At 37.0% G+C, this 14613-nt stretch overlaps 1 protein-coding gene across 4 annotated transcripts in view; it reads left to right on the forward strand.

Annotated features, from left to right (window-relative positions):
* LOC150080768 (plexin-A2-like) overlaps nucleotides 1-14613 on the forward strand; it is a 1384718-nt gene that overhangs the window by 717163 nt on the left and 652942 nt on the right. For all 4 annotated transcript variants that reach the window (XM_090381170.1, XM_090381171.1, XM_090381172.1 and 1 more), the window contains one exon: nucleotides 3012-4226. In XM_090381170.1, the coding sequence (XP_090237296.1) occupies nucleotides 3057-4226 (1170 nt within the window). In that variant the 5' untranslated portion in view covers nucleotides 3012-3056. The remainder of the gene's footprint in view (nucleotides 1-3011; nucleotides 4227-14613) is intronic.

A 14613-nucleotide genomic window follows, 5' to 3' on the forward strand; every position in this document is an offset into this window, starting at 1 on the left:
GTCTCTACTGGTTTCCGCTATTAGTTTACTTATTATTGTGCGTGTGTTTCAACAGAAATAGCAGATGCTGGTATTTCTGACAGAATAAATATTAACTTTAAGTGACTCAGGTTATATGAATCCAGTTAGTAGAGATAGAGGCTTGTTATTAGTAGTGACCTCACGGAACTTCATCCTTACCTATTGCAATACGTGACAGTTCTAACTACAAAACTAACATTCCATCTTTTCCTCTCCTATAGCTCTTTAACTGTGTAGGAGTGTACACCATTTGACGTTAATTGTCCTTATCATCTAGGTAACTCGCATCGCAACTTAGTAATAACTCTTTTCCAATGGAAGCTTTTTTTTGCCACGGCCATTCTTAGCATTTATAAAATAATTATTTTATGTGTATGAGTATTATAGAAAGAAAACTATATCAAACAATAATAATATTGTATAATAGTAGAGCATCATACGTTATTTCTCAAGTTTCCGGTATCAATTGCTAGTGTTGAAAGGTCATTTAGTAAATGAAAAATAAGACTAAAAAATAAATTCTGTTGGGCAAACAAGATTAAATGACCTCGCTATACTACTATTGAACACACAAAATGCCAGTAAAAAGAATTTTTAAATAAGACCCAAATGTATAATTTAATCTAATAATTTTATCGATTATTAAAAATCTTATTTTGACGTATCAGCATTTTTTTAAAAATTTTTAGTTTCAATTTTGTTGAATATTACAGCACTTTAAAAATAATATTGAACATTATAAATAATATTTTTGTGAGTAAGGCACTGGCGTTTCAGTTAATAAAATAGAGGTGCACCCTTCAATTGTCTTTGTATAGGGGCCCAAAAATTACAGCTACACCACTGTTTTTATGCAGACTTTGTTTTTATTTATGGAACTACCTAAAAATTTGTTTTGTAACCTCTACTATAGTTTTATACATTTCCATAGCTAGACGCGTTAATCTTTAAATTTTACGGAATAATCGAAGTTTTAATTATTTCGTTCAGCTGCTGTTATTTATATTTTATATTATTGCTATTAAAGATGTACCTAATTTTATAAAGAGCAGATCATCAATGTATAGGTCTGCGTGCTATTCTTTAACTGCTTTTAGCGTGATTGTAACTGCCTCTGGCGTGATTGTAACTGCCTCTGGCGTGATTGTAACTGTGATCATACGTAACGGAGCATTCACTATTATTTTATTGTATCTATAGTTAAGTAAAACAATTTACAATCGGATTTATATTTCGAATCCATTCTTTGGGTTTTAGATAGTAAATGCTTGTCATTTTTGTGAATGTTTCAAATGTTGAAAGTGATAAGTCTTATTCGCATGCAATTCACTGTTCTAGTATGTGAACCAACGTTATACTTTGGAAAAGAGTTCCGTTTAGTGTGTGGTATTCACAAAAATACCGAACGCGGAAGTTGAATACACGAAAACGGAGTTGGCTGCGTTGTGGAAAATCGTTAAAATTTGCATTAAAATCACATTAAAGGTGGCTTAAAAACCACATCACAAATACATTACATGTATGGGCGCTCAATAATACGTGTACTGTTTTTTTGTTCGTAAAGTTACTTAAATCCCCAAATGGAGATCGCAAACTGAAAATTTTGTCTCAAGTTTTGAGATAGTGTAATACATACTCTATATTAATTTTGTTAATAAAAGATTATGTCAAAACTTTTCTTAAATATGAATTCTGTTCATGGGGATGGAGTGACTACAATAATTTTAGCCCAGCGTACCGCAGTTTCTGCCTCGCATATGATTTTTATAAAGAATACAAAACTTATAACTATAGTACTAACTTCTAACATTTACCAGCTGACATTCTCAAATATCTTTCAAGTCAAATATTTAAAAATATTTCATTACCAAATTAAAGATGAGTAATATAAAGGTCAAAAATAAGGTGTCACTTCAGTGGTTAGTTTATTTAATCAGTAAATTCCCTTCCCTGTGATATGCTTTTCTCAATTTTTCTGCCAAAATAATCATAGGATAATTGGGGGAAACAAAAAAAAAAAGCTTCAACCTCTATATTTGAACATGTATAAAAATAGTAATAAAAAATACACATGAAACTAACTTACACATTACGCTACTGATTAAACTCTTATCGGTGTACCTGTAATATCCTCAATACAGTCGAAGCTCTTTTTAACGTACCACACGTTATTACGTCCTATTTGGTTGGTCCCGGCCAATTTCTTATTAATCTAATGCTATTTTATGAACAATGGATATAACGACCTTTTTCTCATTCCCTGAGGGGTTGTTATGTAGAGCTTCGACTGTACAATATCAGTCATCTACGCAGGTGCATCATATCCGCAGTTTTTTTTTCTACAATCATTTCAGAGAATCATTTCTACAATGAATACAATCGTTAAATTCTGGTTAATATCATGAAACAGACTTTGAATGATATATGATTTATCTTTGTACATGCAAAATCGAAGGTTGTATCTTGAATAAATATGTATTGAAAGACGGTTTTGATACTGCGTAATAGATTCAAACAATACAACAGGAAATATAAAAATATTGTGGGAAGATGTTACTCGAGAAACTTCATATTGCGCAAAGTGAAATTCTAAGTGTGCTTTATAATATTGAACAGAATTTGACACTTGGATATCATTGTCCATCTTATTTATATATTTATTGATTTTTATTATTATACTTCTGTTTCTCATGATAGTTGAACTAATTAGGTAAATTGTGAATGACAATTGTATAACCGAGTGGAGTCAATTCCGATTGGACCATCAGCACAACGAACTGTAAACTAAAATTACCATTAATTTAAAGAATTTGTTTTGTTTCTATGGAATGAAGCTAAAATAAAAGTTGTAGTTTACTTTTCTTCCATGGTAACAAAAAGATTTTTGCCGTATAACAGTTATTTATTTCTTGCATTGTAATTTCTTAATATACACACACGAGTAAATATGCTTTATGGTATACTTATATATTATTTTTCTTCTTTTTCAGATAACACACTGAGACAGTGACGTCACGAGGCCGTTGGCAGCCGCCATGAAGAAGCGGCAGAAATGGTGGGTGTGTGTCAGCGATCCCTGGCCGCCGTTAGTGTTACTGATTGTGGCGATCGCAGTTCTGCCACGGTCTGCTACTCCCGCCGATGTTAATTCCAGCTATCCCGTTTTCTACGATCCCAAGACGGAAAAATTCAACCATCTGGTGATCCATGCATATACCGATACAGTATACATTGGAGCGGTGAATAGGATCTACCAGCTTAAACGCGACTTACGACTTGAAAAGGTAGTCATCATGGGACCTTACGACGACAGTCCAAAGTGTCCAGTGACTCGGATCTGCCCGAATGAGCGAAAACAGCCGACGGATTATCATAACAAAGTGCTAGTTGTTGACTACACCCAGAGCAGGTTAATTGCTTGTGGTAGCCTCTTTCAAGGTATCTGCACAGTGCACGATCCAAGCAATGTTGAGAAGTACGAAACTCCTGCCAATGAGTCGGTGGCGGCCAACAACGCCACTGCCTCCACAGTAGCCTTCATAGCCCCTGGACCAAGGGAGGTGTCGAAGACATCGTTACATGTGCTATACGTTGGAGTAACGTATACTAGCAATGGACCTTACAGGTCAGATGTGCCGGCGGTCAGTAGCCGAAGTCTCGACCCAAATGATATGTTTGTGATCGCCCAGACCGGAGTGACCACTGGCACAAAAGTCATGGTGAACAGCATGTCACGGGAAATTTATCCCATCACCTACGTGTATGGCTTTAGTTCCAAAGGATTCTCCTATTTCCTCACGGTACAGAAAATGTACACGGACCCGCCAAAGCCCTTTATATCAAAACTTGTCCGAATCTGCCAGACGGATATTCAGTACTACAGCTACACTGAAGTTCCATTGGTGTGCCGTTCTACCAACGGCACGGATTTCAACTTGGCCCAGGCCGCTTACGTTGGGCGACCTGGTTCTGAACTAGCTGTATCTCTCGGTATCACAGCCCAAGACGACGTCCTCTTTGTCGTATTTGCCAAGTCCAAAGACGAGGCGGATGTTTTTAACAAGCCAAGCCTTCATTCAGGCTTCTGTGTGTATGCCTTGTCTGCGATCCATAGGAAGTTTACTCAAAATATCCAGAACTGCTATAGTGGTAAAGGAGAAAGAGGTTTAGATTTTATTAACCCTAGCCAAAGCTGCGAGAACACAGTAAGTACTTCCTTAAAGTTATCTTAATATAATTATAACAGTGTTGAAATTAATCGTGTAACATAGCTTTCTAGAGGATGGGTTGCGTAAATCAGAATATATATATATATTTAATTATTATTATAATATACAGTTATTTAATTCTCCCTTTACATACGCAAATATCATGTATCCGATTGTCTGCAACTGGTTATTCGATAGATTTACGAGTTGTTAGTTTTACCGCTTTCCTCTCCATTCCATTATCCGTAAAGCAGATCATGCTCCCTCAAGAAAATTTGGCACGATAACCCAGTCTGTCCTGCACTGAATGCGTGCGACAAACGCAAGTACATCAGAATTTGCGATCACACGTAGTCAAACTTCTTAAATGTCAAACACACCGAAGAAAGCTTGTTATAATTGCTTGAGCCTTAACTTAGAGACATACATTCGTATAATTGAGGAATTATTAAAAAAATATTCGAATATGTTCATTCAGTTGAGGTCTTCGTTCAAATCTTATTGTCGTTAGTTGGTTTTTAGGAGCATTAGCAGCTAAGGCCATATTACTCCGGGGATATGCGGTGGTCATTCCCTGACCTTTCCGCATCCTCCGTATTTTGGTGGTCACGGACTCGAACCCCGGTCTAATCAAGAAGCGTATGCTGCGCACTGCTGCTCCTGCCCACCTGGCTACGGAGGCGCCAAATCTCCCAGAGAGTGGAGTATTTCTTAAAGGCTTCTTCACTCAGGGCTCTAGTTAACTGTACTCAAGGAGCTATTCCCTTTTTTTTCAGTTCTCACAACATGCAAATTACTTGTGAATACACTTGTACAGAACAAATAATATAAACCAAATGAACAGATGAATTCTGATCAAAGCAGTGCATGAGCCAAAAAATCTCCTGAGCAACACCACAAACACAGGTACGGCAATTTTCCTCCTTTTTCTTTATGCATCTGCAGTCTGCTTCTCAGACTTCGGCCCTCATGTGGCACAGTTGGTAGGATCGCTGTCCTCCCCACACTAGGTGGAAAAGACCTGAGTTCCAATCCCATCGATGACTGGAGGAATTTTTATGGGTCTTTTTCACAACGTGGCTGAGTCATTCGGTCTCAGGCGAGGGTAGCGTCCCCCCCCCCCGGAAACTTGTGTTTTTCTTCCAGCAAACAGAAAATCGATTTCAGAACACACACAATTTACAGACAATATACACGGAGCAATATGGCCTTAGTCGCCGATGCTCCTAAACCGCAACAACCAATCTCAGACTTGTATCTGCATTTGGTCTACAATAATAAAAGCATAAGAAATACGTTGGCGTCATATAATATACTTTTATTTTAATTTCAAAACAAAAAGTATAGATCATTGTAATTTAATTATTTACAGTAGAACCTCGTAATTTCAAAGGAAAATTTTCGGGTTTTGTAATAATGAGGTCTGCTAAAAATGTGAAGATTGACCATTTTCTTTGATACATAACATTAGCTAAAAAATTATTTAACAGTGGTAAGAATATTTACTGTTTAAATTCACTTTTATTTATAAGAGAAACCATGACAAAAGAAACAATAAAGTTGGAATAAAAATATGTAATCAGTATCACATAACCTAATAAAACAGAATCGTAATATTAAATGGAACATAAACAACCAACTCTCTAACAAATTTTAATTTAAAGAAGGAATTCTATTTCCTTTGTACGGTTCATGTGTTAAATGCATTCGTAATTTCAGCAAAAATATTATTTTAACTTTTTATATCATAAAAAAACTTCATTTTTGTTTAGTGGTTAGCATCTCTTCTGGTGTTAGCATCGTTATAGTAGCGACATCATCATCCATCTCAGTCTCTCCAAAATTCTCTAACAAAATCCATATGGTGATCTTTCAAAGTGATCCCTCAGTGTTGCCTTAATCTCTCAATTCGTTTGTTGGACTGTTTTTTAATGGTCTTATCATCAAACCCTCTCATGGAAGCAATACCGTCAGAAGCAATAACATCATGAATATCATTCCACTTTGGTTGCAAATAGTTCTCAAAGTATCTTATCACGCAAGCTTAGTATGCTCTGTTGATCTTGAGGTTATATGTTATTAATAATGTCTTGATCCAATTGTTCCATAGTATTGATGGTTCTACTATGTATGTATTGGACAGTTTAATTAAATCCAGCTGTGTGCGGCGAGTGGACGTAATTAAAGCGATTTAATTTGTTTTTATTGTTCTGCTTGGCGTTTTTTCTTTTATTTATGCGCCTACTCCTCTCCCCCAACTGAAACTGCAATAGCTGAAGTTTCCTTCAGCTATATACATACTGTGTATTTTCACCGGCGTCTTACTATGAATTTTCCTTCAAGCCAAATCTTCCAGGGATTTCTTGTACTTCACTTCACAATTTTGACCACACCACTCTCCGTCTGGAGGTTTTTACTAGAAATCTTCGGGAAGGTTGATGAAAATTATTTGGCATCAGTTAGTGATGAAAGAGGAAACAACGCTAGGAACGGCTTTCTCACGAGCACCTAGTTAAGTGCGTTAAGTTTCCTTTCGATCGATAACAACGTACAGGGGGCAACTGGTTGTTGTCTTGGCTAATGGCGACTAATTCTAGCTAAAGCATTGGAGGGCCGAGTTAAAAATAACGTCCACTAGTGCTTAACTTAGCGAAACATCGCCAGTTCTTGGTATAGTAACAGAGTCGCTAGTATGTCTGCTTAACTTTCTTGATATACATTGGTCCATTAATGACAGAAAATCTTTCGTCATGATGACAAAAAGCAGAGCTTAAATTCACTGCAAGTCGGACGTATACTGCTTCTGCTTGATTAATGAAAGTTACCTGTAAGTCATCTTTCTTTATGTGTAAGCCGAAGAGAGATAAAGAAAAAAGTAAGTAGTGTATGGTTAAAAAAAAACATAGCTGATAACAAAATTTTGTTGTTTTATAATCGTCAAAGAGCAGTGGCTTAACTTGGACACAACCAATTAAGCGGAATATATCGCGAAATAGTTTACTAAATGTAAAATTAAACGTGGTGCAATGAAATAATGATTTAGAAAATTAGACATTGACCATTTAAAGGAATTGTTGCCAACATCAGCAGGCCATCTTGAACAAGCATCTTTCTTTCATTTAGGCGAAAATTTAAAAAAAAAAAAAAAAAATCAAACTACAAAATAAGTAAATTAAAAATACATAATCGACAAGCATGCATTTAGTCACCCAAGCAAGTATAAAGGCATGGGCTCCTGTTTAAAGACTGGCGCAATTGCGGCCGAAAATATCCGCACTGCACCTAACCCAACAGGCGAATGTAGACACCCACTAAAGAAAAAAAAAAAAAAAAAAACTCAAACAAAATATAGGGGAACGACAGTGATCACTTCTTTAAGGAGGCCATCTGAAAAATCCCCCAGTACACTCGCATTTGTATTATGGCCTGATAACAGAAAAAAAAAAAAAAAACCAATTGTGCCCCTACGTCAGCGTTGGAGACGGACACAACGGAAAATAAGTCTTATATATGTCGCTAAGTTGTTTGCATTATACTTGTATTGACTGATGCAACGTACAGTGTGAAGGGTTTGAAAAGTATGGGCAAAATTCTTGGATATATCCTAGGGTCAATATGAAAAGTCATAAACAGTCATCTGATTGTGTCCGGTTAACACACACACACACACCTCGGTATATATATTCTAATCCGATGTTTTTACACTACCAAATTCTACTATATCAACCTTTTAATATATCTAGAACATATCGAATTAATACAGACTGATGTAATGCATAATCTTTCACATAGATGGCATTAATCTGTTCTGATTTTATTAATAACCTTAAGTTATATATGATTTTAAAATTTATAAATAATGCTTCGCCTAACATCGGTATATATATATATTTTTTGCGCATATGTTTCGTCCTATACACTGAGAAACGGAGAAAACATCAGCAAAACGTGTGATTTTTACACTGTTATTGGAGGATTCCTTTCATTTCAAGTATTTTGATCAACATACCCTATGTAGCATGCCATTTAAACATTATATTAATTTTATGCACGCACTGCTTCATCGCTGGAAGTAATGGTTCATCTCAGAAGTTACATATGACAGTAGCTGACAATACCAGTTAAAAATGGAATGAGATCAGAAAAGAACCTCGATCCCTTCACAAGAAGTGTGATAGAAAGAATGGAAAATTTAAATCAGCTGTTTGAGAAATGGTACTTAATGGAAGGTAGAAGCTGATTCGACCATTCATCCGAAGTCAGAAGGCCATTTTTAGTTTCATCTTCGTAATGCCACTTTGGCCTGATAACAGCTGTCTTGGCGGCATCTCAGCTTTTAAACCTAGCGGATTCACCTATTTTGGCGTTGATATACAACATTACTAGAAATTTTATAATTTAAAAAGATGCTAGCAGCTTAGGCAGATCTGTATTTGTCTCCACTTGAACGTTACCCCAAGACAACGTCGAATACTCGTTGAGAGCAGAAAGTCTCCCCGTTATCGAAATTCTAAGGTAGATAAGGCATGCATGTTTTGATTAGATGATGATAATTCTGGGCAGAATTCCATGGAGACGCTTTAATTATAATGCAAGCGTTGTTTACTATTCTCTGGCTAATTTCTTTCATCTTTATAATTTCTCACACTTCATTTTTTTTTTTTTTTGTGAAAAAATCAAAAACTAGGAGTAAAAACTCTACTGAAACCTAGAAACAACAGCACGACACGAAACGAAACTTCTTTACCCAGCTTGTTACCCTGCACTACTCATTAGTAAATTGCTTTTACTGTTAAAAGGCCTTACTGAAATCTTATGCCATGGTATTGAAAAACTTGGCGATAAAAGCCATGATCCAAGATATATCGCAAAACTTGAAGGAAGATCGTGCACAAATCATATATTGAAGACCGGTTTTGATAATACATAACAGGTTAAAGTAGTTCTTTAATATAATTTTCAGGATTTTACCCTCGAGTCTCCCCCCCCCCCCAACAAACTTATCATTGGAATGATTTGAAGAAAATCGAATGTCTTATTAAAAATGAGTTTTTTTTTTTTTTTTTTTTTTTTTTTGCTACATTAAATGAATTCTCCGTAACAGTATGGTAGTTTCGCAACTTTGACATTCGTTTGCAGATGTCTGGGTTCACATCTCGTCGGCGACTGAAAGAATTTACAGTCCTCTTCAGTCTAAGCTGTAATTAGCCAGTATCAAGCAGAGGCAGTGGAGCCCCTTCACACCGTGAATTCTTCCGGTTTTCCAACTCAAAAATGCAAATCTTCAAGAAGACACACTTGTACACTGAAAGGACAGAATTCATTTAATACCTGGTTCCTGGGCAACGCGACGCTGTCACCCTTCTCGCTAGTGGACGAACCCACCGCTTGGCAGGTATACTGCATTCACGTAGACGTTAATTCGATGTCAATGTGGATAAACGTCGTGAGTTAACAAACTTTGAAAGAGGGATGATAGTGGGTGCCCAACGCATGGTTCACTCTATATCACAGAAGTGGTACATCAATTGCACTATCCCCTTTCGACAGTATCAAGAGTGTATCGGGAATACGCCATTTTCGGAATAACCTCATCGTGGACAGCGTTGTGGGCGAAGAAAGGTAGTGGATTAACGTGGCCGTCGACATCTGTCTCGCATTGTTTCAGCCAACCGGAGAGCGACGGTGACACAAATCATCGCGGACTTCAACGAGGGAGGTGCCAAAAACGTCTCCACCTCGACCATCAGGCGATCAGTAGCTGCAGAAGGTTGCGGGAGCTGCTGACCCACCAGAGTCCCATTGATAGCACCACAACACAGGACTCTATGCCTCAACTGGGCAAAGGAACATCGGCACTGGATCATGATTGGAGACTGGTCCGATGAGTCCCATTTCCAGTTATTTCGAGCGGACTGTAGAGCGCGTATTTGACGGAAACCGCACGAAGCTATGCACCTACCCGTCATGTCAACAAGGACCTGTTCAGGCAGTTGGAGTGCCGGTAATGGTCTTGGGCCTGTTCAACTGGCACACGTTAGGACCCCTGGTACGTCTAGACGCATCTCAGAACGGTCCAGGTTACGTGTCCATCCTTGCAGGCCATCTGCATCCCTTCATGGTCATCGTGCACCTACAGGGCAATGAACTCTTCCAGCAGGGCAGTGCGCCTCCTCACAGAGCCGTGGTGACTAGAACATGGTTCGAAGAGCATTCCGCAGATTTTAACACCATAGAATGGCCTCCCCGTTCATCGGACATAAACCTGTGGAGCATCTTTGGGATGTTGTGGAAAAGTCCATTCGAGCTTTGGATACTCCACCCAGGAATAAGACGGAATTAGGTACAGCGGTGCAGGAAGCGTGGATGGAAGTGCCTGTGGAACGCTTTCATGGACTCAATGCCTCGTCGTGTGACTGCCCTTATCCGGACAAAAGGTGGGGCCTACCCGTTACTAGGTATATATTCCATGATTTCTGTCCACTCAGTGTACTGACCATACACAATGGCATAATATATCGCGTAAGTTGATAATGCGCCCAAAACCGAATAATTAATACATTAATTTTAATTAATAAATTATATAATCAATAATCTTTTTCTCGTTACCTTGAGCAATTCTGCCTCTTCAGTATCGTTGCAGAGTAGATCTGAAAGAAGATTTAATAAGCAGTTTAGCAAAGAGCCTAGTGGGTGTAAGTGATCAATTTAAATACATTTTCTTTTCATATTTTGATTTTATTTGAGTAGAATGAATGATGAAGTTTCAATGAGGCTCGATCGTGGGATGCAATATCAGCAGTTTTATATCCTTGCAACAGTCCGACGTTTAAACTTTGCGAAATCATCGGTAGCTGTGAAATGAAAAGATAGAAGAACGGTGTCCTTCTGCACAGCAGACATCCACAGGAGTGGCAGTAAGTCCCACGGTCAATAAGAGACTGCACAGCTTGGGGTTTCATGTCAGAACTCCCCCAAACGAGTTACAGTATTTGTTGTTGTGGAGTTAGGGGGGGGGGGGGCTTTCGTTGTCTTTTGCAGTGATGCTCATCGTTTTGGGATCATGGAAGAATAGCAACATTCTGTAGTGCAATGAGTCGCCTTGGAATATTCAGATCAGATGGTCGAGTGCTGTTGGTTTGGAGAATACCTAGAAAGAATGTCGTCTGGAGCAGTGTATTGTTTTTAAAATGCAGTTTAGAGAAGGCCAAGCCATAGTAACTTCTCGTGGTTCGGACCTGGGTGATACGCTTGATTTAGTGCCCAAAATTCAGTGATAAGTCGACACATCTTGGACAAATTTTTCCGGGGTGTCCACACTTGGGCAGCTCTAGGAAAATGTCTCTTGATCTCAGCAGAATAATGCTACATCTGGTATAGCGAGCATTGCAAAGACTTGGTTTAAGAAAACGAAGTCGATCAACTCGCCTTTTCAGCCCAGAATTCTGAATCCGATGGGAACCTCCTTGGGATAAACTGAAATATGAGATCAGGACGCAGGTGATACGCGTATCTTCTATAGCTGAACTGGCGATTGCACGGGAAGAAACGTGAACAAAAATTCTTGCTATCTGCTGCAAGGAATTGGTCGAATGTGTTCACGACAGATCGCTGCTTTGATTTTGACCAGAAATGCGCCTTACACTTCATTAATTTGCACACCAAAACACATGATTTTTCAAACTTAATTATGTTCGAATATTTTTGGTAGTTTGGCGTATATGTTTAACAAGTTTAGACTGAAGCTTCTTTTCTGATTGCTGTGGTATTAATTGAAATATTTAGTAACGTATGATATATTAATATATTATACTGTGTATAATATATTAATGCCTCTTGTATATAGTTTTTATTTTTATGACTTAAGTCGTTTTTTTTTGTTTTTTTGGTCCAGAAAATGTTTCAATGATAGTATTATAGCTATGGTTTAACATGCCTTTTAAATAAGTCATGTTTTATATATAGACACCCAAAGTAATTACGTTTAAGTGCCATTAAATTATTACATCAAATTATAATAATTCTGAAAGTTTGGCATCCTGAAAATATGGATGGCTCCTATTGATAGCTACTAATATGAAGATGGGCTTCTCTTTAATTGGCTCAACACAGGGAAGTCCAACACGCAGGTAAACACTTCATTTTCTGTGACGCTCTCAGTGATTTTATTCTAATTGTAAAATGTGGTTCGGTTTTGTCTCCAAGAATTTAAATTTGAAGCCACAGTACCTAGATCTGTACTATCTGCTAAATACCTGGTACGGGAACACTGACGGATGAGGTGGATTCCTTCCACGTTGGTAGTGTATCCAATAAACGGCCACCCATTGTATATTCCGAAATTCTTGCAATTCCAGGTTGGGTATTATCTAGAATTGCATCTTTTCTTCAGAGAATTTGAATATACATAACTTAAATGTTATGATACCGATGAGTTGCATGGCCCGCCACCACATAAAATATAAGTGTACAAATTGATCTATGATTTGAAGTAATTTTAAAGCAAAAATTGTTCCAGTGGGAAATGACCTGCAGAATTCTCCGATACTTGGTTTAAAAAAAAAAAAAAAAAAGCAAAATGCGCTTTCATTTTTGTTGTGAATGCATTATAGATTGATTACTCTTCTGAATCAAACGACAGAAGTTCTGTTTTCTCTTTTTGGTATAAAAATTTCCACATGCTGTTGCTTTCCTTTTTTTTTTTTCTTTTTTTTTTTTTTTGTTTTGTTTTGTTTTGCTTTGAGTTTACTGGGGTTTTTTTTTTTTTTTTTTTTTTTTCTTCTTCTCTTCAGTGTCTGCTCTACCTTTGATTTGGTATACCTTCCTTTTTTCCATGCATTTCTTTCGCATTACACCAGAAGATAAAAACCCTAAGAGAAGCAGCAACTTCTCTTTCTTTTCCTTAAAAACATAAATAACTCATTGTTTTTTCCGTAGAGAAACGAAGGATGAAAAGGAGAGAAAGTGTTTAAGGATTGAGAGAGAGAGAGATTAAGCGGATGTTAAAGATCTTTATTCCACGTTTCTTCCATTCTAATTCTTTTATCATGCTTATGAGTCCCATTTTCAAGAATTGCTTGTGAAGGAACTGAATGTACATGTAGAAGACAATACTTAGATTATAATTATATTTTCACTCCTATTTGAATGGAAGGTACTTGTAAAGTATTAAATAGTCTCATTAAAGAGATCTAATGAAATACTTCATCCCATTATTTTCCATCTTTTAATGTCAGCGGTGGAGTATTCGTTTCCCCGCTGTACCTTTTTAAGGCAAACTATGAGCCTGCCCCCCTTTACCTCATAATATTTGAATTCGAGCCTTGCAGCATGCTATTTCCGACTTGCACCCGCCGACTCATTTCGTAACCGACCTGTACTTGTAAGCAGGGTGTAATTGTCCAATCCACAATAACATGAATTGAAGTTAAAGTTCCATGTTCTGCCAAGGGAAGCTTGTCGTCAGAATGGAACCGATTTTAATGGGGGGAAAAAAATTCTGGTTTCTTAATCCCAATCAATCACTGATAGTTGCACTTCAGTAGCAAATGTGTGCATGCACAGCCAGAATGTTTAATTTCTGAGTTTGTGATTATGTTTAATCCTACTCTACTGAATGTTACTTCAGGCTCATCAGTTTCATTATATTTGATTCTTCTTTATATAGCTGTAAAGCCATATAAAGAAGAATCCTCTGAATTAAGTTACAATATGGAAACCCTGTTCTGAGCTTGGTCCCTTCAAATATATATTCAATGTTTTGGCGTGAATATATATACAACTGCAGATTGAAACATTGTATTCTTTGTTTTTGTATGCACAAAAACAAAGAATACAAATTTATATAATAATATTTTGTGTGTTCTATAAGTATACTGATATATTTTTAAGTCTCAGTTTTTTTGAAATTAGCTTTGACTTTCATATTACATTGGGAAATAATATAATATCATATTGACAAAACATCTAAAGAATTTTCCATCAATATTTTACAATGTTTCAAATATGAATTCTAGAACATTTTATGGCAGAAGCAATAATGGCTCAATAAAATAGGACCTTTAGACATATATCCACAAAGACCTATTACTAACATTTTACAGTTATAAGAAATCGAGAGGAAAAAATTCTGGTGAGGAGACCCTGTATCTTTCTCAATGGCGTCAACTTGGAGTCTAGTACCAGATTTGACCATTCTTTTGTCATGATATTTCTCAGCTGCTGTATTGTTGTCGGTAAGAGAACTGCGAAGCCAAAATGCTCTTTCAAAACATATCCGACATTCTCAGTTGATTTCAGATCTGGAGAATTAGGCGACTGGAGGAGCTGTTAGAAATCTTGGAAATGTTCTTCGAACCATTCAGATAAATTTTTGCACTGTGAA

The sequence above is a fragment of the Mastigoproctus giganteus genome, chromosome 9 (genome assembly GCF_048544385.1).
Source record: "Mastigoproctus giganteus isolate SK-2022 chromosome 9, ASM4854438v1, whole genome shotgun sequence".
Taxonomy (NCBI): Eukaryota; Metazoa; Arthropoda; class Arachnida; order Uropygi; family Thelyphonidae; genus Mastigoproctus; species Mastigoproctus giganteus.